Here is a 20,803-nt window from a genome sequence, read left to right on the forward strand (position 1 = left end):
CCAGTGTTCACACAGGCAGAGCTGCAGGGAGCTGCACAGCACCAGCGTTGATCAGGAGGGCAGGCTTTCTGTGGTGGGCTGTGCTGGGGTGGGCAGAATCAGTGAAGAGGGTGTATACATGGGTGCAGGAGAGCAAGAAATGTGATATAAGTCAATTCTGAAGGCCATGAAGACAAGCAGGCATTGTTGCAATCACCACAAACATATATTTCTGGTAAAATATATTTGCAAAAAATCACTGGAAAAGACCACTTCAGTTTCTGAATCAGTTCATAGTTCACATTCATAAAGTTTCAAGAGTTCAGAAATCAATATTTGGTGGAAGAATCCTGCTTTTTAATCAGCATGTTCTCCTCCACCAGTCTTACACACTGCTTTTGGATAACAATGACTCATTTATTTGAAGAAATTTTAAATTGTTTTCTGCTGGGGCATGATGAGTATAGCAGTTCTGAGGTACATGTATGACTGGAATAGCACTGCTCACATAATATCATGATTTAAATTACACTGCTGAGGTAAGTGTGTGATTACTATAGCAGTTCTGAGGTATATTTTTTACTGGAATAGCACTGTTCACGTAAAATCATGATTTAAATTACACTACTTAGGGAAATGTATGATTACTATAGCAGTTCTAAGGTACATTTAAGACATGAATAACACTGATCAATTAAATTCATGATTTAAATTACACTGCTGAGGTAAATGTATGATTACTATAGCAGTTCTGAGGTACATTTATTACTAAACTAGAACTGCTCGTGTAAAATCAGGATTTAAATTACACTGCTGAGGTAAATGTATGATTACTATAGCAGTTCTGATTCAATTAAATAAAATTCAATTTATTGTCATTATACTGATACGGGGTTGTACAGTAAAACGAAACACAATATGATGTCCATTTATTACTGAAATAACACTGCTCACGTTAAATCCTGATTTAAATTACACTGCTGAGGTAAATGTATGATTACTATAGCTGTTCTGAGGTACATTTACTACTGAAATAGCACTGCTCAAGAAAATTCATGATTTAAATTACACTGCTGAGGTAAATGTATGATTACTATAGCAGTTCTGAGGTACATGTATTACTAAACTAGAACTGCTTGTGTAAAATCAGGATTTAAATTACACTGCTGAGGTAAATGTATGATTACTATAGCAGTTCAGAGGTACATTTACTACTGGAATAGCACTGCTCAAGAAAATTCATGACTCAAATTACACTGCTGAGGTAAATGTATGCACTTTTTGTTCTTATTCAGTTCAGATGAATCAGATGAAATATGTTTTCCTGTATATACAGTACATCTAAAAGAAATACTTATAAAAAGAGTGTGAGAAAGAGCATGTGTGTGTGTAGGGTCAAGGAGAGGGCCTGGTCTTTAGAACTATATTGTTTTGCTCTCTGTAGAGAGAGAGAACAGAACCAGAGTCCTTTCTCCTCTAATCACCCTCTCTTTTCCACTTAGCCCTTTACTTTCCCACTCTAATTGCTTTCTCTGTGGAGGAGTAGATATAAAGCTCCATCCTTCCTCCATTCAGGCCCATTAAGAGGACCTGCCGTAGCAACAGCATCACACACAAGGACACCCGTGTGTGTGTGTGTGTGAGTGTGTGTGTGCACAAGCGCACACACAAGTTTAGAAGTAATGTTTTGGTAGAGATAACAAGAAATTTATATCTCAATATTTCTTAACTTTATGACTGGAATAGCACTGTTCACGTAAAAGCATGTTTTACATTACATTGCTGAGGTACATGTATGATTACTATAGCAGTTTTTAGGTACATTTATGACTGGAATAGCACTGTTCACCTAAAATCATGATTTAAATTACACTACTGGTGTAAATGTATGATTTCTATAGTTGTTCTGAGGTACATTTATGACTGGAATAGCACTGTTCACGTAAAATCACAATTTAAATTACACTACTGAGGTAAATGTATGATTACTATAGCAGTTCTAAGGTACATTTATGACTGGAATAGCACTGTTCTTGTAAAATCATGATTTAAATTACACTACTGGGGTAAATGTATGATTACTATAGCAGTTCTGAGGTACATTTATGACTGGAATAGCACTGTTAACGTAAAATCATGATTTAAATGACACTGCTGAGGTAAATGTATGATTACTATAGCAGTTCTGAGGTACATTTATGACTGGAATAGCACTGTTTACAAAAAAGAGTGATTTTTATTACACCACTGAGGTAAATGTATGATTACTATAGCAGTTCTAAGGTACATTTATGACTGGAAGAAAATTCAGGACTCAAATTACAAATTTGAATCAGATTAAATATTTTTTCCTTTATTCAATTCAATTTCAATTCAATTTTATTTATATAGCGCTTTTTACAACAAAGGTTGTCACAAAGCCGCTTTACAGGAAAAACAGGTCCACGCCTCTTATGAGCAGCACCACAGAGATGCCAATTTTATGGTGACACAGTGGCAAGGAAAAACTCCCTTTAAGAGGAAGAAACCTTGGAAGGAACCAAGACTCAGTCCGAGGAACCCATCCTACTCGGGTTGACTTTATATACAGTATGTCTAAAATAAATATTTATAGTGTGTGTGTGTGTGTGTGTGTGTGTGTGTGTGTGTGTGTGAGGCTTCAGAACCATATTGTTTTGCTCTCTCTATAGAGAGAGAGAACAGAACCAGAGTCCTTTCTTCTCTAATCACCAGCCTCTAATCAGGCTGACACGCGCACGCAGAAGTATAAACACTCTCCACTGGATACGCATAAGCTACGACATAGGTTCGCCACAGAAGTATAAATTGGGCTTACCACTTGTATAGCGCCCTTCTCACACCCAAGAATGCTCTACAATGAACCCTATACAATCTCTCACACTCAGCACTCAACCAACACACACTGGCAAGAAGCAGCAGCTAATATAAAATAAATGACTCATTAATTAATTAAGTTAAACCTGATGTTTTTAATCCAACTCTGAAACTGATTAACACTGCCAAAAGCCAAAAACCCTCCACCACCACAAGCGTGATTAGAGCAGAGCTCACCTGGTTGCAGCACACTGATGCCCAGCTGATTGGATGTTCGGTTAGCGATGGTTTTCCACGTGCCGTCGTAGTTTCTCCTGTAGAGCACGGCAGCGCACAGGTACTTCCCGGCCTCCTTGCGTCCAGCGTGGGTCACACTGAGGCGGAAGTTGGTGTTACTGGACGTACGATCCACTGAGGTGCGGGTGCCGAGGCCCAGCGTCTTCTCCCCCCACTGCAGCGTGCCATCCCGCGTAAACGTCACCACGTCCCGGAACTCCCCGTCGCCCTCGGCTGCCTGAAAGCGCCAGGTAACGGAGGCTGGAACGCTGGGGTTGTGCCTGGACTTCACAATGCACTGCAGATCGAACGAGTCCCCAAATGTTACACTGGGAGTGCGGGATGAGGCGGATACGAAGAAGGAGGACTCTGTTTTAGAGGAGAAAAGAAAAATGAAAGCTTTATATTAATGCATGTTATTACTGACAGTATGCTGCTATTTCAATAATGTGAGGGGTTGGAATAAAAGCATTATATACAAATAAAGTATAACATTACTGCTGCTGTGTCCGTGTCAGGGTCAATGCAGTACTTAGATTGACCTAACACCCATATAATTCCTACTTTAAGAACATCCAACTAACAGAAAAATTGATAATAGGTGTAGCAATAAGGAGCAATAATGCTTAAGGTATATTCTAACATCATTTTCAAAATACAACTCTTTTTAAGATACTTGTTTCATACTTAGGCATTCATTTATTAAAAAAAAAAAATAGAGACCACCTAAAATCAATGAGTTTCTTCTGAAATATATAATCAAGAGGAAGATGGATGATCACAAGCCATCAGACCAAGCTGAACTGCTTGCATTTTATTTTTGCACCAGGAGTGGCATAAAGTTATCCAAAAGCAGTGTGTAAGACTGGTGGAGGAGAACATGCCAAGATGCATAAAAACTGTGATTAAAAACCAGGGTAATTCCACCTAATACTGATTTCTGAACTCTTAAACTTTATGAATATGGAATACGAATATTCGTGGATGGCATGGGAATGTCCACACCTGCATAAGTTGTGAGGTGTTATCTTGTAAGCGAGTGCAAGCAGCGCAAGCCAGGCTAGGAACAGCAATAGTTTATAACATTTGTCAGCAAAAATGCTTTATATTGGACAAATCCCTTGTTTTAACAAACGGCTACAAAGAGTACCGATATGTCTGTATCTAGCAGAGGATCTTGACAGGTACATACAGTATATGCTCTGAGACTTAAATATGACATGTAGCTGCAGTTAAAATACGTTTTATTCCTAAGCAAGGTGATATATGTCTGAAAAAAAGATTTACTGAGATGTGTATCATCAGGACTGTGTGATATCGTCTGTAATTTTCAGAGTAGACGAAAGACGTAGACAAAATCACAGAGGTAAATTAATTCACAGAGGAGCTCCTGTGGGAAAGTAAAGAACCCCAGGACCTCGTGTAAATTGAATCCAGTCTGAACAGGCCTTAATTTGCTCCGACGCTGTAACTGCACTCTAATCTTGTTAACAGGGGAAGTGTGGAGACGTCTAAGAGTTGCTGCTGTTCGTGCCATTTCTCCTTTCACCCTCTGCGTGTCAGTCACACATTGGTGCACAGCCGTTCATTCAAGCAGACACAACAAGAGAACACAGGTCAATTTAATGGTTAATTCTTACACTGAGGCGTCTTCTCGTGCACTGCAGTGCAGATGACAAGTCTGTCCCCCCCATGCTGTTTCTGCCCCTGTCCTTCAAAAGCAATTTCCAGCAATATTGCTCACAGCGCGACAGGCCATGGGAAGAGGCCTCATTAAAGGAGAACGCCCAAGCTGCTCATTCTCCACGTTTGAAGATGCAGAGGAGAAAAGGGCCCGGAATGGTTTCCCCACGGAGGCCATGAAGCACCATTTGGGCACTCCAGCAGGTCTGTGTTGGTGCGTTTTAGAGCAGCTGTCAGCGTGGGCAGATTCAGCTGGTGAGATCCTTCCTGAGGAACAGCCTGCAACCTGCTGCTGGCAAAATGGTGCAAGAGTATGTTATGGTAATGCAGGTAATAATAGAGAGCTATCAGAGCTCAGGCTGACCTCTGCTGCTGGAGGCTCTGATGATATGGCTAGAATTACAGTTGGGGCTTTCATTTCTGACCATTTGGTCTATGTTTTTTGAAATTCTTGCTTCTATAATGTCAGCACTTCTGTTTTGTGCTGACATGAAAACAATTAATTTACTGTAGGTACATTTGTCCTAATAGTTCTTTCAACATAGCGTTTAAACATGGACTGCTTTGTGAATGTGGCCAATAGAGGGCAGCTAATCAAAACATGGCTAATTTACATATTCCAGTACTTTAGCATATGTAAAGACATGACAGAAAAAGCACCTTGTTTAACCAAAATGATGAATAAGCAGGACTGGGTATCTAAATTCAGTACCAAAAAGGCACCATTCGAAATGCCGAAAGTCTTCCTATCTCTCTCTCTCTCTCTCTCTTGTTCTTTCCCGCAGTCTTCCTCTCTCTCTCTCTCTCTCTCGTTCTTTCCCGCAGTCTTCCTCTCTCTCTCTCTCGTTCTTTCCCGCAGTCTTCCTCTCTCTCTCTCTCTCTCGTTCTTTCCTGCAGTCTTCCTCTCTCTCTCTCTCTCGTTCTTTCCCGCAGTCTTCTTCTCTCTCTCTCGTTCTTTCCTGCAGTCTTCCTGTCTCTCTCTCTCTCTCTCTCTCTCTCTTTCTTTCCTGCAGTCTTCCTCTCTCTCTCTCTCGTTCTTTCCCGCAGTCTTCCTCTCTCTCTCTCGTTCTTTCCCGCAGTCTTCTTCTCTCTCTCTCTCTCTCTCTCTATCTCTCTAGTTCTTTCCCGCAGTCTTCCTTTCTCTCTCTCTCTATCTCTCTAGTTCTTTCCCGCAGTCTTCCTTTCTCTCTCTCTCTCTCTCTCTCTCTCTCTCTCTCTCTCTCTTTCTCTATCTAAAGCTTGAAATATTATGCAGTATAATACAGTATAGGGGTGGGCGATATGGCCCTAAAATAATATAATGATATATCATGGTATTTTTGTGATAACGATACTCTTGGCGATATAACAAAATGCTGAATTACAAAAAAACTACAAAATACACTACTGCAACAAAATGAACTTAAATTCTATTATTGTATACATATTATATTGTATATGATATATGATATTGCACACCTCTAACTGTGAAAAAAATACAAGAATTTTATCAGATTTGTAACAGAAGTCAATAATCCAGAATGTCATGATACTAATAATGAACTCCAAATATCTTCATATATCTAAAATTAAAGTAAAATAAATGATACTGAACAGATATAATCTGTCCCTAGTAGATATACAATGAGAAATGAGAACAGTGGGAATTTTTCTTTTGCTAAAAATAGCAAAAATGTAGTACCCTGATGTGATAATTAGGGATGGGTGATATGGCACGATATTTCATGGCATAATATCGTTCTCGATATTTAAATATGTTGGCGATATTATCGCATACGATACGATATGGCACACCCCTAATACAGTATAATAATATAATACAGTAAAAAAAAAAAAAAAAAAGCAGCTCTGCCTGACCTAAACCACACTACACTATTATTATTGTCCCCTCACAATTAAACAGGGAAATACCAGTATTTTTAAAAAGTAAATCATGATTATAATATTTTTTTTAAAGTGATTAACACCACTAGTATAAGTAGAGTTTAGATTAGATTTTACTGATCCAACGCGGATATTTCTTTTACAAAAAAAAAAAAAAAGAACTCAAAAAAACTGAAATGCAATCAAAATATTTGTAGTTTAAGCAGTTAACGTTTTTGTTCTTAATAAAGCGCCACAAACATACTCATTGCTTGTTTGTTCCAACAAAATCCAAAAAGATGGAGCCTCTCATGACAACAGTACAGGATTAAGAATATTACTCATGCTGGCTGTTAAATAAATAAAGAAATAAATGTGTGAGAATTGTGTGTTTTTTGGTCGCAACTTGTCTAGTCCCTGCAGAGACGTATTGCAAATAGAACAAGACTCTGAGGAACAGATAAACATGAACTCATTGGCACAATGCCTAATGCCAGATGCCAGGTGTGGGCTATAGAGGTTGGGTATGAAGAATCTCAGACTTTATCTGTGGAGCAGTAGACCTGCTTTCTCAGGAATGATGGTACTCCATCCAGTAAATATGTAAGCAAGTGTCCTAATACTTTAGACTTTTGTCTCTATAGTGTAAATACGCACCATATCAGGTCAAGTCAATAAAATACAGGGAACATGTAGAATGAGGATCTTGTCTGTATCTTTTTAGTGTTTAGAACACATGGATACTTATTGCACACCTATGGATACATTTCCCACACCAAGTTTGACTCAGAAGATCAGTTGGAAGTGTGCCAAACTTGCATTATGCAAGTGATCATTAGCAAAAGATGTGGGAAAAAGTGCACTTAAAAGCTGTTTTCAGTTGGAACCCATTCAACTGCAGTTATGTTAGCCTCAGCTAACCAATGTTTGAAACATTTGAGCTAATACTAAACTAGCAACTGGTGGAGAAAAAAAGGAAAAAGGACAGAAAATGAGCAAACTGATTATTTTGTTTTTAAAAAATAACAAGCATTTTAAATGTTATCCACTGTGTGATGCTAAGAGATTTGGTAGCTTCTTTTACTTGTTTTACTTTAAAACTCAACAAAGTAAAACTACAGAAGTACAGCACACCTCAGGCACCCAGGCATGTCTCAGAGAATCAACAACATTTGAGGTAAGGTAAAAATTGTGTAAATTTGTTTTTTTTTTCCCCCACCCCACACTATTGCTTTAATTATACCCACTGCTTGTCAGAGAAATGCAGCCTAAGCAGTCTGCTGAGGCTGCAGGGCCTTTGTGTCTGAAACTCAGCAAAGACGTTTAGGGGAGAGCAGAAAGTGGCAGCACACACTAGAATACAGATCTGGAGAATTCTATTGTGATTTAGGTCTGTGTAAGCCTATCTATCAATACCATAAGTCTCTCAAGAAGCTTCTGAGCTACTGCTCCCATTCCTCTCCCTAATCAATGCTCATTAGAGGGAAAGTGGCTAATCTGACAGTAATCTATATGCATACTCAAACTTACCCAGACACCCAGACAACATGCCATCCACTCAAAAAGACACAGGCGCATTTGTTGAGGGCCAGGTTTAGTAGTAAATATAAATCTCCTAATTATAAATTACTATAGAGTGTAGCATAGCAAGGTCTATGACTGGTCTACAGAAGGGCTACACGATATATCATTTAAGCATCGTCACGGCGATGTGCACATGCACAATAGTCACATTGGAGGATGTGCAATGTCACCTAAGGCAAATAAACATGTTGAAATGTTGCAATGTTTAGATTCTTGACACAAGAAGTAGAAACACAGTGCTGTAATTTTCTGAGTGAACAGCACTGTCTCTGTGTCTGTGTGAGTGACAGGCTTCTGCTGCCTAAGAAGCACAAAGGGGAGGGCGGAGGGGGAAGCGGGTAAAAACATGAGGTAACAGCATGGTTTCTACATGGATGGGCACGTGCTTCTAAAAAAAAGCAGAAGCCTGTTGAAAGATGGGCACCTAAGTTCGGCACAGTTTTGTGCTAATATATCCAGTTACATCCAAAATCATGCTTTTAATCTTAGAAAAACGCTTTTATTTAGCTTTTAAAATGCCATGCTCGGCTGACTCAGCCTTTGGTCGGTTAGGATCTTTGATGCGATACAGTGTGTGGGTGGGGGTGGGGCTGGTGATGTCACGAGTCCTGCATTGTTTAATGTTGGATATATATATATATCGCTGGGAAAAACATTGAAATATCACATTTTTCCAATATTGTGCAGCCCTAGTCTACAGGTTTTACTTTCTGGCTGCAGTGAAAGCATCTATCTGTATAAGTAAAAATTTGAAAAAAGCACACACCCATAAAAATCATGAGTGGATTTAGAAACCCTATTAAAGTATTTAGAGACTTTTGATGATTTGGAAATGTAGAGACCTCTCTGGATATGGAAAAGTACTTTTAAAACGTGCATTGTAGTGTGGTCCCCTTTTTAAATTGGATGAATCTCTCTTGTATCTGCAACATCAGCATTACTGCAGTTGTAAATGTAACTAGCCAATGGTGTTGAGCTGGCCGCATTGGTACGCTAATACCATTTATTAGAATTATTTTTTTCCTTCCCACTCAAGAATGTTACAGCTATTACTACTTCTATGACTATTTTAAAGGAAAAACAATTAAGCAAAGTCTACAAACAAAGATCAGAAAACTACTAAACAATGTAATATGTGGGTTTACATATTTTTACCAGAGACAATGCCTAATTCAGAGGGTTAAGCTGCACTGAGAATCAGACCAAGGTGACCCTTTTTCTCCTCGTCCAAATGCACCACCATAAGCAAATTACACACAGGCCTGTTGTGTGAGAAGAAAGAGAACCCTCTGTTTTAATTTAAAAGAGCAGAATATATTCTGAAAGATATCAGCCATCTCAGATAAACTGATTGTTATCTAGATGCGAAACACACAAACAGGACACGTGGACTGCCGGCGTGTCCCCAAGGGAGGAGGAACCAAGGTTAAGTAGCTAATGAAGGAAAAGGGAGAGAGAGATTACAATGTGAGAGAGAAAGTGGAACAAAGAGCAGACTGTAGTGAAGAGAGAGAGAGAAAGGAGTGATTGAGAAGTTTCTGACTCAGAGATCACAAGAGATCGACGAGACAAGCGAGAGGAAAAGAGAACAAGCGAGCGACATACGCTGATACACACTTGCGCGTACACACACACACAGAGAGAGGCAGGCAGGAAGCGAGAGAAAGTGCACGAAAGAGAGAGAGAGAGAGAGAGAGAGAGAGAGAGAGAGAGGGAATATTGATGAACTCCTGCATTCCTCTCTGATTTTTATTGCATATCCTTCATGTCCTGGTGGATTAGCAGATCTGTGCTTTGTTCTGCTGTCAGCTCTTTCATGCTCATAAATGGGTCTTTGTCCCTGCTGTCCTTCACTGCAGAACGCAGAGAGTTGTAATCAATGTCTTCATTTCCAGCAGCGAGCAGAACCCAGCTGCAGGACAGCCGGGGTGAATGCGTCTTCATTACGTGCAGAGATCCCGCTAGTCTGATGGGATGTCGGGCTCGTTTTCAGTGTGCGACATGTATAATGTACCCACTCATCAGCGTGTCAAACACACACACATATACAGGCATACACAGACACAGCACAGCTGCAGGCCTCCCACATGCATAAGGTTGTATCAGCAGAAGACTAATTTGTCCCACATGAAGTGCATCTAATAACTTTGTAATTACACGTTAATAATAAATGCAACAACAATGTATGACGTATGCAACATACATGCAACTGCTGCTGCTGCTGCTTTATGCACTGTTACAGATGCATTACAGTAGACTCAAGTATTTAGAAACATATACAGGCGTTGGACAATGAAACTGAAACACCGTTCATTTTAGTGTGGGAGGTTTCATGGCTAAATTGGAGCAGCCCGGTGGCCAATCTTCATTAACTGCACATTACTGCACCAGTAAGAGCAGAGGGTGAAGGTTCAATTTAGCAGGGTAAGAGCACAGTTTTGCTCAACATATTGCAATGCACACAACTTTATGGGTGACATACCAGAGTTCAAAAGAGGACAAATTGTTGGTGCACGTCTTGCTGGCGCATCTGTGACAAAGACAGCATATCTTTGTCATGTATAAAGAGCCACGGTATCCAGGGTAATGTCAGCATACCACCAAGAAGGACGAACCACATCCAACAGGATTAACTGTGGACGCTGTAAGAGGAAGCTGTCTGAAAGGGATGTTCGGGTGCTAACCCGGATTGTATCCAAAAAACACAAAACCATGGCTGCCCAAATCACGGCAGAATTCAACGTGCACCTCAACTCTCCTGTTTCCACCAGAGCTGTCTGTCAGAAGAATAAATTATTGTGGTCTAAAACCAGGTGTTTCAGTTTCATTGTCCAACCCCTGTATCTCAAAAGCTGTGACTGCATACTCTCTTCCGTTACATAGTAAAGGAGCCTAAATGTAGTTTATAGAAGGAATGTATTAAAATAATGCAATATTAAAGTTCAATAATATTTACTCTTAATTTAATCTGAAGTGTTTCATACAAGATAAGGTATTTACAGCAATGTAATTAATGTTTGAAGATAGATATGTAGAACAGAATGTTCACCTCTTGTTAGCGGGCCTCTTGTTTGGCAGACCACAATGGAAATAAGCCTTGCTTTATTGTGTTTAATCCTCAATGATTTAAAAAGCGTGTTATGCCTGTTTAGTGTATACACTTTTAAATCATTAAACAAGTTCAATTAAATTTAACTGTGGGTAATTAGACTTTCATAGGAGAGAGAAAGAGGCTGTGGGAGGGGCTAAGAGCTCATGAGAGAAACAGAAGAAGTGTTTTAGTTTTGTTTGCATGAGAAGGAAATATGAAGTGGTAAAGCCAAACTTTTTGGTTACGTTCTGGATGGAACTTTAAAAAAAGAACATTTCTGTATCAACCTAGCCTTTCAAGGAGTAAACTGTTCAACTTTTAATGCGTCTTTCTTTTTTTAGGTGGAGTGTGGCAAAGCGTCAAGCTAAGGCTCAGTTGTTCATGAAACCTACAAACAGTGTGTGTGATGAGATGAAAACAGTTGTACTTGAACTGCTACTGCACAAATGCCTGTAATTGTAGTTGACTGTAAAAAATCTCCCAAATTCCATAAAAAGAGTCATTTAGAGCAATATTGAGAAATGGCTAAAATTAAAAAAAAAAACAAAATGCAGAGATTTCAGACCTCAAATAATGCAAAGAAAACAAGTTCATATTCATAAGAAATCAATATTTGGTAAAATAACCCTGGTTTTGAATCACATGCAGCTTGGCATGTTCTCCTCCACCAGTCTTACACCCTGCTTTTGGATGACTTTATGCCACTCCTGGTGCTAAAATTCAAGCAGTTCAGCTTGGTTTGATGGTTGCTATTAGTGCTGTGCGATAAGACGATAAATATCGTGGGGATGATAGAAAAGTGTCTATCGTGCTACTTACCTTCTATCGCCCCTATTGTTTCTACAGAAATTTCATAAGTTATTCATGCAAATATATAAAGTAGGCTACGATGAAATGTATTGGCGTGGCCACTCGGTTTATATAAGTGATAAAAATCTTAGCAAAAAAAGCTTCATAATGTGGTTTTGCGACATGACGCATGCTTTACGTTATTTGTCGGACTCGCGTGGACACGCCGGTTTGCGACATGCTTTACGCTATTAAACTCATAGGAGCTGAACAACGGAGACGCATTGAAAAAATGAGCTACTGCATCTACCTCATCTGTTTTCATTTGATACATATATTGCTTCACTAAAAGATAGTAATTCTCATTTGTGAAAGTTGAGTTTAACGTCACTTTGAAACAAAGTTGGAAAAAAGTAAGCAATGATATTAATATTTATTATATTTATTAATATTTAATATTTTTCAAAGAACAACTGAAAACATACTTAAATGTGGCATATCATGATATATATCGTTATCGTGATATAAAAAAATGCCATGTCTTGATATATGATCTTTCCCATATTGCCCAGCACTAGTTGCTATAGCTTCCTCTAGCTTAAGGAGCACATCATATCAAACTAAACGACTCATATACTTGCATATAATGTTGGAGTAATCTTAATTATTATTTTTTCACTCAGAAATAATAGCCTGAGCTGAAAATACTGTTGCCTACAGCTAAAGCTCTCTCTGGCACAGGCCTTATGAGTCTATTCCTCATCTAACTAACTTCTAGCATCTAAATCTAAGTGCCCCCTCATATAAACTCAGAGGCAGTGGTGGCTTAGCAGTTAGAATGAAGTTCTAAACTTCACACATAAGGAAAACTGTCAGTTAACACGTGCATTTGCTTTTTCTCCCGAAACAAAAGCGTGCTCTGAAAAACGTGGTGCGCGTCCACCCCCACACAGCGCCAAACAGAGACTTCAAGCTCACATAAACAGACTGTCAGGTGCAGCAAGCACCTCGCCACTGCAACCTCTAGGTGTCCTTTCATGTCACCGGCTCAAAGCATCACTCTCCCCTTCTTCCCATCACTAAGCTCATCTTCAGACTCGTCTCCCCTTTAACAAGCTCTCTCTTCTCTTTTTCACATCGCTCCATTATTCATTCCCATCACAGTTTGCTTCCAGGGCTTAAATATGTTTCAGGAGCATTGGTGCCAATTCAAGAGAGGTCGCGTGACTTCACTGCTCTCTTATGCACTCAGTAAGATCAGTAAGAAAAATACGAGGCGACAGGGATGGATGTGTTTCTCTACTGTTAAAGGGAGTGCGGCTGAATAAAGTCATGGATGTTACAGGGTTTTCTTAACTCCTAACATTTCAATTATAGTTTTTTGCCACAAATTAAGAAGTACAGAAACTAGGGCTGCAATGATTTGTTGATGTAATCGACAACATCAACTATGAAAAATTGTTGACGCAGAATTTCATTGATGTCCATCAATCCATGTGTGATGGAGTGAGCGAAAGCACCAGCAATAATGGACTAATTGACTAAAAAGAACGAAAAAATAATAGTCAGATTCATAGACTGTGTGTAGCTGGACAGAGCATCGTCTCTGAAAGTGAAGCCACCACAGGTCGGGCGCCCCCTGCTGTTCGGTTTCAGAAAGCTGTTTAACCCCACCCATCCCCATAGGTTTCAATAGCAAAACAGACAACTTTCAATCACGTTTTTTCCAATATACTTTAATTCTACCTCCATTATTTAAATGCAGCAGCTAGTGTAACCTCTGCTTATATTGTCAAATTTTTTAGCTCTATTCAAAAAGGTGTGGTTATTGTAAAAGGGCTGGGTTACACTTAGGCGGGGTGGGACCAACAACCGTATGGGTGGGACCATAGACTATGTATAGCTCTGTGGAGGCAGCCCTCAGGGGCGGGGTTATTTAAATGAGTAGGCTGTCTCTCCACAGTCTTTCTCCCTCCTCTGGTCTCTACTGCGCAGACTCGGGTTTCAGGGTCGCCAACATGGCGGAAGATTTTGGCTTCATTTTCACTGAATGAATGGAAACGGCGACACGACGTCCATCTTTTTTTACAGTCTCTGGTCAGATTAGTTGACTACTAAATTAGTCATTAGTTGCAGCCCTAATAGAAACCTGTGTTTACAGTGATGCTTTAACCCAGCAGTCCATCCTATTGTACTGTCAGGATGGCCTTGAAATCCAGTAATTGGCTGACTTTGTCTTAACAAGTTGCCATTAGCCCATACCATCTAATAACTGTTTACTCACTCACAACAAACATGCACACACAACGACAAATCTTAAACGAAGTAAATGAAGAGAAAGAAACTATAAGTTTAAGGTGTGAAAATGATTTAACATTGTGCTTCTCCTGTTGGTTGGGAAGCAAATTGTAAACACAACAAACTCCAAAAATAGCAACTTTAGAGGAAAAGAAAAAAACATTTTTAACTTTCACTGGATGGGCAGATTTTTCCATCCACCACGTTCTTGCAAATTGTAGAAAATCTGCTTAACAAAACCAATTTAAAAAATTAAATTTTTGATTAAACAATCATGTACCAAGCTGTGAAGGCCAATTTATACTTCTGCAATGAACCAGCATCATAGCTGCATGCATACCATGTGCAGAAATATAAGTCCTTGATGCACGAACTGAACAGCAGTAGCTGTGATTGGTTCACAGGGACTCGTGCACTGCAGAGCAACACAAAGTCAGGAACAAATGAAGAAAAAAGCATTAACTACGAGGGCTAGGCAAGAGAGAAGCTGAAAAATACAAAAAAATAAAAATAAATAAAGAAGAAGAAAAAAAAGAAGAGCTAGAGAGTAGATTCAATACCAGGCAGGGATACATTTAAAACGAGGGGTATTTATACAAGTAGGACCAGGTAAATTAGAAGCTTGGTGAGTTAGAACGTTGAAGCGCCATGTGATCAGCAACGTCCAGGTGGGCTGGGGTAGGTGCATACTGGGATTTGAAGTCTTTAGCCTTTAGTGTGAGTCTACGGCAGGCAGACTGACAACATCAGGACTTAAAGAAAAACTCAAACTTGCCCAAAAATGCAAAAATAGAGACTGAGGTTTCTGCAGGGCAGCAATGAAATGTCTCTATATTTGAGCTAAGGCTGATTTTTATACAAAACAAAAGTGTCAATCAAAAAAATATTCAAGCCACAAAGAAAAGGCCTGTTTAATTTAAACGGATAACAAAGGAAGATAAGGAAGATATCATCTAAAAATGAATTATGTTTTTGGTTTCTGGTACAACAAGTGTACGGATTTTACAGATGTCATGGGAAAAAAATACAAGGAAAAACACAAAATATGAGTCTTTTAAATACAGGTCCAGAAGGGCAAGCGCTCTACAGAGATTAGTCATTATTCTCAGCCTTTTCCAACACACTGGGTTCAGCTTTGAAGGTCTTGTTAATTAGCTGATGAGTAGATTCAGGTGTATTAATGAGATAAAATGCTAAACTCCGCGGTGCTGTGGCCCTCCAGGACTGGACTCCAACACCACTGATCCACACAATCACTGCTCAGTCCCACTGCTCAGCTCAGGGAAGGCCCTTAGCCAGCTCAGCACCCACAGCAGTGCTGGAGACTAATGAGCATGTTAAACCTCGCTCCACAGACAAACACAGCTTTTTCTCTCTCACACAGGGACACACACACAGAGCTCTGCTCAGACACATGCTGTCTGCTCCTCTGCTGTTCCCCCGAGAGCAGCTCACTGGCACAGGAGCCAAGTCCATGAAACCAGAACAAAACTATTTTTACCCCGCAACACCTTCAAGACACCTGTCACAGCTTTAAAGCAGGACAGCGGAGGGGCCCAGCCTCTCGTCAGGAACATTCACTTTGCCCACACCTTTCCACGCGTGCAAACACACTGCTACTCGTGCGAAGGAACACTTTCAGAAGGTGTAAAATAAAATAAAATAAAAAATAAAGAGGAAAAAAAAAAAACTCTCCAACATACAGCTCTCAAAACAAAGCGCCTCCCTGACGCACACCTGCCTCGGCTTCTTGTTTGCGCAATAAAACACCAGATGTGAACAAAGGAGGGAATCTTCACACACTCACTTGTTTGGGCTTCAAATCAAAAGAAGAAGACAATAAAAAAAAAAACAAGGAACAAAGCTAATCTGCACACGGGCACGGTTAAAAATAATCAGAGCCACGCCAGCCGAGGAAGACATAAATAAGTAAGTTGGGTACAAAATGTGGTACAAATAAATAGACCACATTACTCTTTAATTTCAAAGCTGCTGCTCTTGGAATACTGCGACGACAGATGCATTCTAACGAGCTCAGGCACAGAATGTGAGGCTGGCTTGTCAAACACATGGCATTATCAATGCCTTATTGAACAAATTAGTCCCAAATGAGGCCCTTACATCCTTCAGGAAGACTCGCATTACGAGAAACAATTGCTACGTCCTCTGCCAAAACACTCTAACTAACTAACACTGCTGGTTCACCTTAACGGCTTTAAACTCTTCTCTGCGGTGTGGTTCGCTGTTTACCGAGCTCATTAGGTAGAGATAGACAGCAGATAAACATGCCAAAGTGCAGGACAGGACAGCTGCGGTTATATTGATCGTGATGGAGAGCTGACAGAAGAGGAGAGCTGGTCTCATTCTCTGTGTGTGTGGTCTATACACTTTACTCCAAAAAAAAAAAAAAAAAGAAAAGAAAAAGAGAGAGAGTGTTATCCTAAATGCTGCTTCTATGAGCCTGAAAAATACACACACACACACACACACACACACAGGTGCTAAGAAAAATAAGCATGTGTGTGTGTGCGCATGTTTCAACAATACAAAGACTGAGTGCCTTTGTCAGCTCAGCCGTCCAGCATTAATGATATCATGAATAAGCTGATGTGACAACTTTAACAGTAGAGGAACGCAGAACACATTAGTTCAAGGCCCCGCGTGTCGACATCAATATACAGCGTTTGATTTAACAGCAGGCAGCGGAGTGGCTCTCGGTGCGAACAAAGCCGAGCCTGCACTCTCGAGGCTTGAAGTGCAAAAAATGCTCTGCGCATTCTGACGCACTGATCTGAAGCTGGTCACTCAACTCGTTTTACAACGCTATTATACATTATATTCAATAATCAGGCCTGCAGTCAATTTGTTTTTTAGCTTAAAATACATATTCACTGAAAAGCAAAAAAAAACAAACAAACAAAAAAAAACTTTCTACTTTAGAAATAACTTGAGTCTAGACATCATGCGCATTAATCATACGGTTATTCTGATTGTCTGGAACGCATTCAATATTTTAGGTGTTTAGGTGTTTAGGAATTCGCCTTTCATCTGCCTTTAAATTCGCCTTTTATCTGCCTTTAAATTCGCCTTTCATCTGCCTTTAAATTCGCCTTTTATCTGCCTTTAAATTCGCCTTTCATCTGCCTTTAAATTCGCCTTTCATCTGCCTTGAATTCGTCATTCGTCAGCCTTTGAATATGTCTTTTGGCTGCCTTTGAATTCGCCTTTCATCTGCCTTGAATTTGCTCATTGTCTGCCTATGAATTTGCCTTTTATCTTCCCTTGAATGAGCCTTTCGTCAGCCTTTGAAATTGCCTTTCATCTGCCTTTGAAATCATTGCCCTTCATCTGCCTTTAAGTTCACCCACCGTCTGCCTAGGACTTTTATCTTGCCTTAAATTTACCTTTTGTCTGCCTTTCAATTCACCTATCGTCTGCTTTAAAATCACTTGAATTTGCTTTTCATCTGCCTTTGAATTTGACTTTTATCTTTCATTTTGTTTCTTTTGTCTTTAAATCCTTCTTTGGTCTGTTGATAAATTGGGTTTTGTCCACCTTTTCATCTACTTTAGAATTTGCTTTCTATTTGTCTTTAAATTCATCTATTAATGTCTTTGAATTTGCCATTTTTCTGTCTTTGAATTTGCCTTTCGCCTGTCTTTAAATTAGTATTTTATCTAGACTCCACTTGGGTGTTTATATTCAGCCTTTTTCTAGGTTAAGACACATTAGGGAGTTAGGAAACTCGATTTGGTTAAGGGAATGTATTTGTATATTTGGTGTTAAGGTTTGTATTTTTGGCCTTGTTGATTCTTGAGGTTTATTCTCTTTTTGCAGTCTAAGATCAGGATATAATGAGCTCATGTAAACAACTTTAACAGGATTCTAAAATCACAACAGAATGATCAATGTGAAGTGAGAAACTACATCAGCTCTTACCGACGGATTTGACAGTGACGGTTTTGGTGGCGTCCTTCTTGCCGATCTCCTGCCAGGTCCAGTCTGGAGCATTGCCGCTCTGGAGCCACTCTGTGACGCTGCAGTGGTACTGGCCCTCGTCTGTGGGGAAAGCATTGTACAGAGACAGGGTGAAGGTGTCTGGCCGAACGCGCTCCACGTGGACCTCTCCGTAGCTGTGGCGCTCTCTGTATGCCGGGCCTGGCCTCACAGTGCCGTCACGGTCCACTGTCGCCACCTCCTCAGCAGCACTGGTGCCATCTTTATCTATCCACCGCCAGGCCACAGACAGAGGCCCCAGCGTGGAAAACACAGAGCAGGTCAAAAGGATGTTCTCCCCCTCCATCACCTCAGATGAGTTAGTGGACAATGACACGGTGATATTACTGCCTGAAAGAGAGAGAGAGAAAGAATATTCAAATATCTTTTTCTTTACAGGATGAATAATAATTCATTATAGATTCATTATACAATCAGCCAGAAGGAAGTGTTGGATTGCAATGCTATTTAGAGGGAAAATAAAGGTGTGAATATTTAGACTGATACGGCAAATTTTGATTATATTTATTGAGCTGTGTAATGCATGTGTAACACAACATGCTAGATATCTCAAAGTGCAGTTGTAGAGGTTCCTAATGGTGTTTTGTGACAGTCCATCCCATAAAGCTCCAATATCCAGGCAGTTTCTTCAGATGTTTTAGTAGGGGTGGAGTGTTGATAGTGTGTGCAATGGCATTTCACACATTTTTAATCAGTGATGGATGGATGGATGGATAGATACATAATCCTTCAGATAAGGGGTGACAATAGGTGCATGTAAATCATTACATAATATTTAATCAGGAAATATATATTATAGTTATTGTAAACTATAAGCATATATTTTATAAATTAACTAAAATAAAAAAAACAGCAACTAATTCAAAGCATTAATCAGCGTTTTTCAGTTGCTACAGGACTCTTATCTGACTCAAAGCTGTTCTAACCAATCAAAGCTTTTTAAAATGACTTCTGCCCCGGGTGTCTGCATGACTCTTCTCCTGATTTTGAAAAGGGTGTAGTAATGAGTATATTAGCAAAGTCGCAGGACAATCCAACCAATCACATTCATGATATTCACTCCGGGGGCGGGGCCATGTCTGTCTAACCCCTTCTCAGCACTGTGATGAAGGGGCTATGCGTTGTTTAGTGTAAAACACGACGCATACTGGATTAGTTCAATAGTTAAATAACTATAATGAAATTGCGATGGTAAATGAGACAAATATTGTGTCATATCATATTAAACAGCCTTTTTAAAGGTTGCCCTTCAATGTGAAACTAATTCACTATAATAGGTCGTCTGACTGGTGAGTTACATTACATTACATTACATTTGGCAGACGCGTTTGTCCAAAGCAACTTACAATAGTGAAGTACAAAAGTAATAGAAGATAAAGGTAAAACATTTTAGATAGGGCTTAAAGGAGGTCGAAGGGAAATAATAGGATAGAGGAGTGAAGGAGGGGAAGAAGGAAATGAGATTAGAAGTAGTTAGTTTGTTAGTTAGAGGTGTTAGGAGAGTAAGTGCTCTTTGAAGAGCTCTGTCTTCAGGAGTTTATTAAAGATAGTGAGAGATTCTCCTGATCTGGTAGTGGAAGGTAGTTTGTTCCACCATTGGGGAACTCTGTATGAGAACAGTCTGGATTGCTTTGTGTGAATGTTTGTTTGGTAAAGCGAGGCGACGTTCATTGGAGGAGCGCAGCGGCGGGGAGGTAGCGTAAGCCTTCAGGAGTGATCAGTGCAGGTAGGAAGGAGCTGTTCTGTCATCACCTTGTAGGCGATTGTAAGCGCTTTGAACTTGATGCGAGCATCAACTGGTAGCCAATGGAGCTCAATGGGCAGCGGGGTGACATGAGCCCATTTTGGCTGGTTGAAGACCAGACGTGCTGCTGAGTTCTGGATCATTTTTTCAGTTTTTGTGTGTACTTAATGTTTTGGCTGATCTGGCGTCTTAAAATTTGGCATAAAATGAGTGATATTTGTTGGCTGGCTGTACTTGTAGGAAAAAGTCGAAAAAGAGAATATGTAATTCTAATATAAATCTACGTGTATATTAACTGCACGCCACCGATAGATAGAAAGATAGATAGATAGATAGATAGATAGATAGATAGATAGATAGATAGATAGATAGATAGATAGATAGATAGATAGATAGATCAGAAAAGATAGGGCCACTGTTTGAAGGACCTTGTTAACATAATGATAGGCTGTCAAAGTGCCTTCCAGCGTCATATGAAATCAGAAGAACAAATCTTTCATTCTGGCGCTAACCACAGAGCCTCCAGACACGGACTCAGGGTCGCTGGTCGTTTCCATCAAAGCAAAAATAAGATTTACCCAACAAGTTTCCTGTTGTATTATGTTGCTTCTGGGTACAACTTTCTTTAGCGATGAGTTCATAGT

The 20,803-nt window shown here is 39.8% G+C and overlaps 1 protein-coding gene across 2 annotated transcripts in view; it reads right to left on the reverse strand.

The window, feature by feature from the left end:
- Positions 1–20,803, reverse strand: part of igsf3 (immunoglobulin superfamily, member 3) — a 280,663-nt gene that overhangs the window by 57,481 nt on the left and 202,379 nt on the right. For both annotated transcript variants that reach the window (XM_049484620.1, XM_049484619.1), the window contains exons 5-6: positions 18,338–18,745; positions 3,052–3,459 (exon numbers count right to left, since the gene is read on the reverse strand). In XM_049484620.1, the coding sequence (XP_049340577.1) occupies positions 3,052–3,459; positions 18,338–18,745 (816 nt within the window). The remainder of the gene's footprint in view (positions 1–3,051; positions 3,460–18,337; positions 18,746–20,803) is intronic.

This window comes from Astyanax mexicanus, chromosome 11 (assembly GCF_023375975.1).
Source record: "Astyanax mexicanus isolate ESR-SI-001 chromosome 11, AstMex3_surface, whole genome shotgun sequence".
Taxonomy (NCBI): Eukaryota; Metazoa; Chordata; class Actinopteri; order Characiformes; family Acestrorhamphidae; genus Astyanax; species Astyanax mexicanus.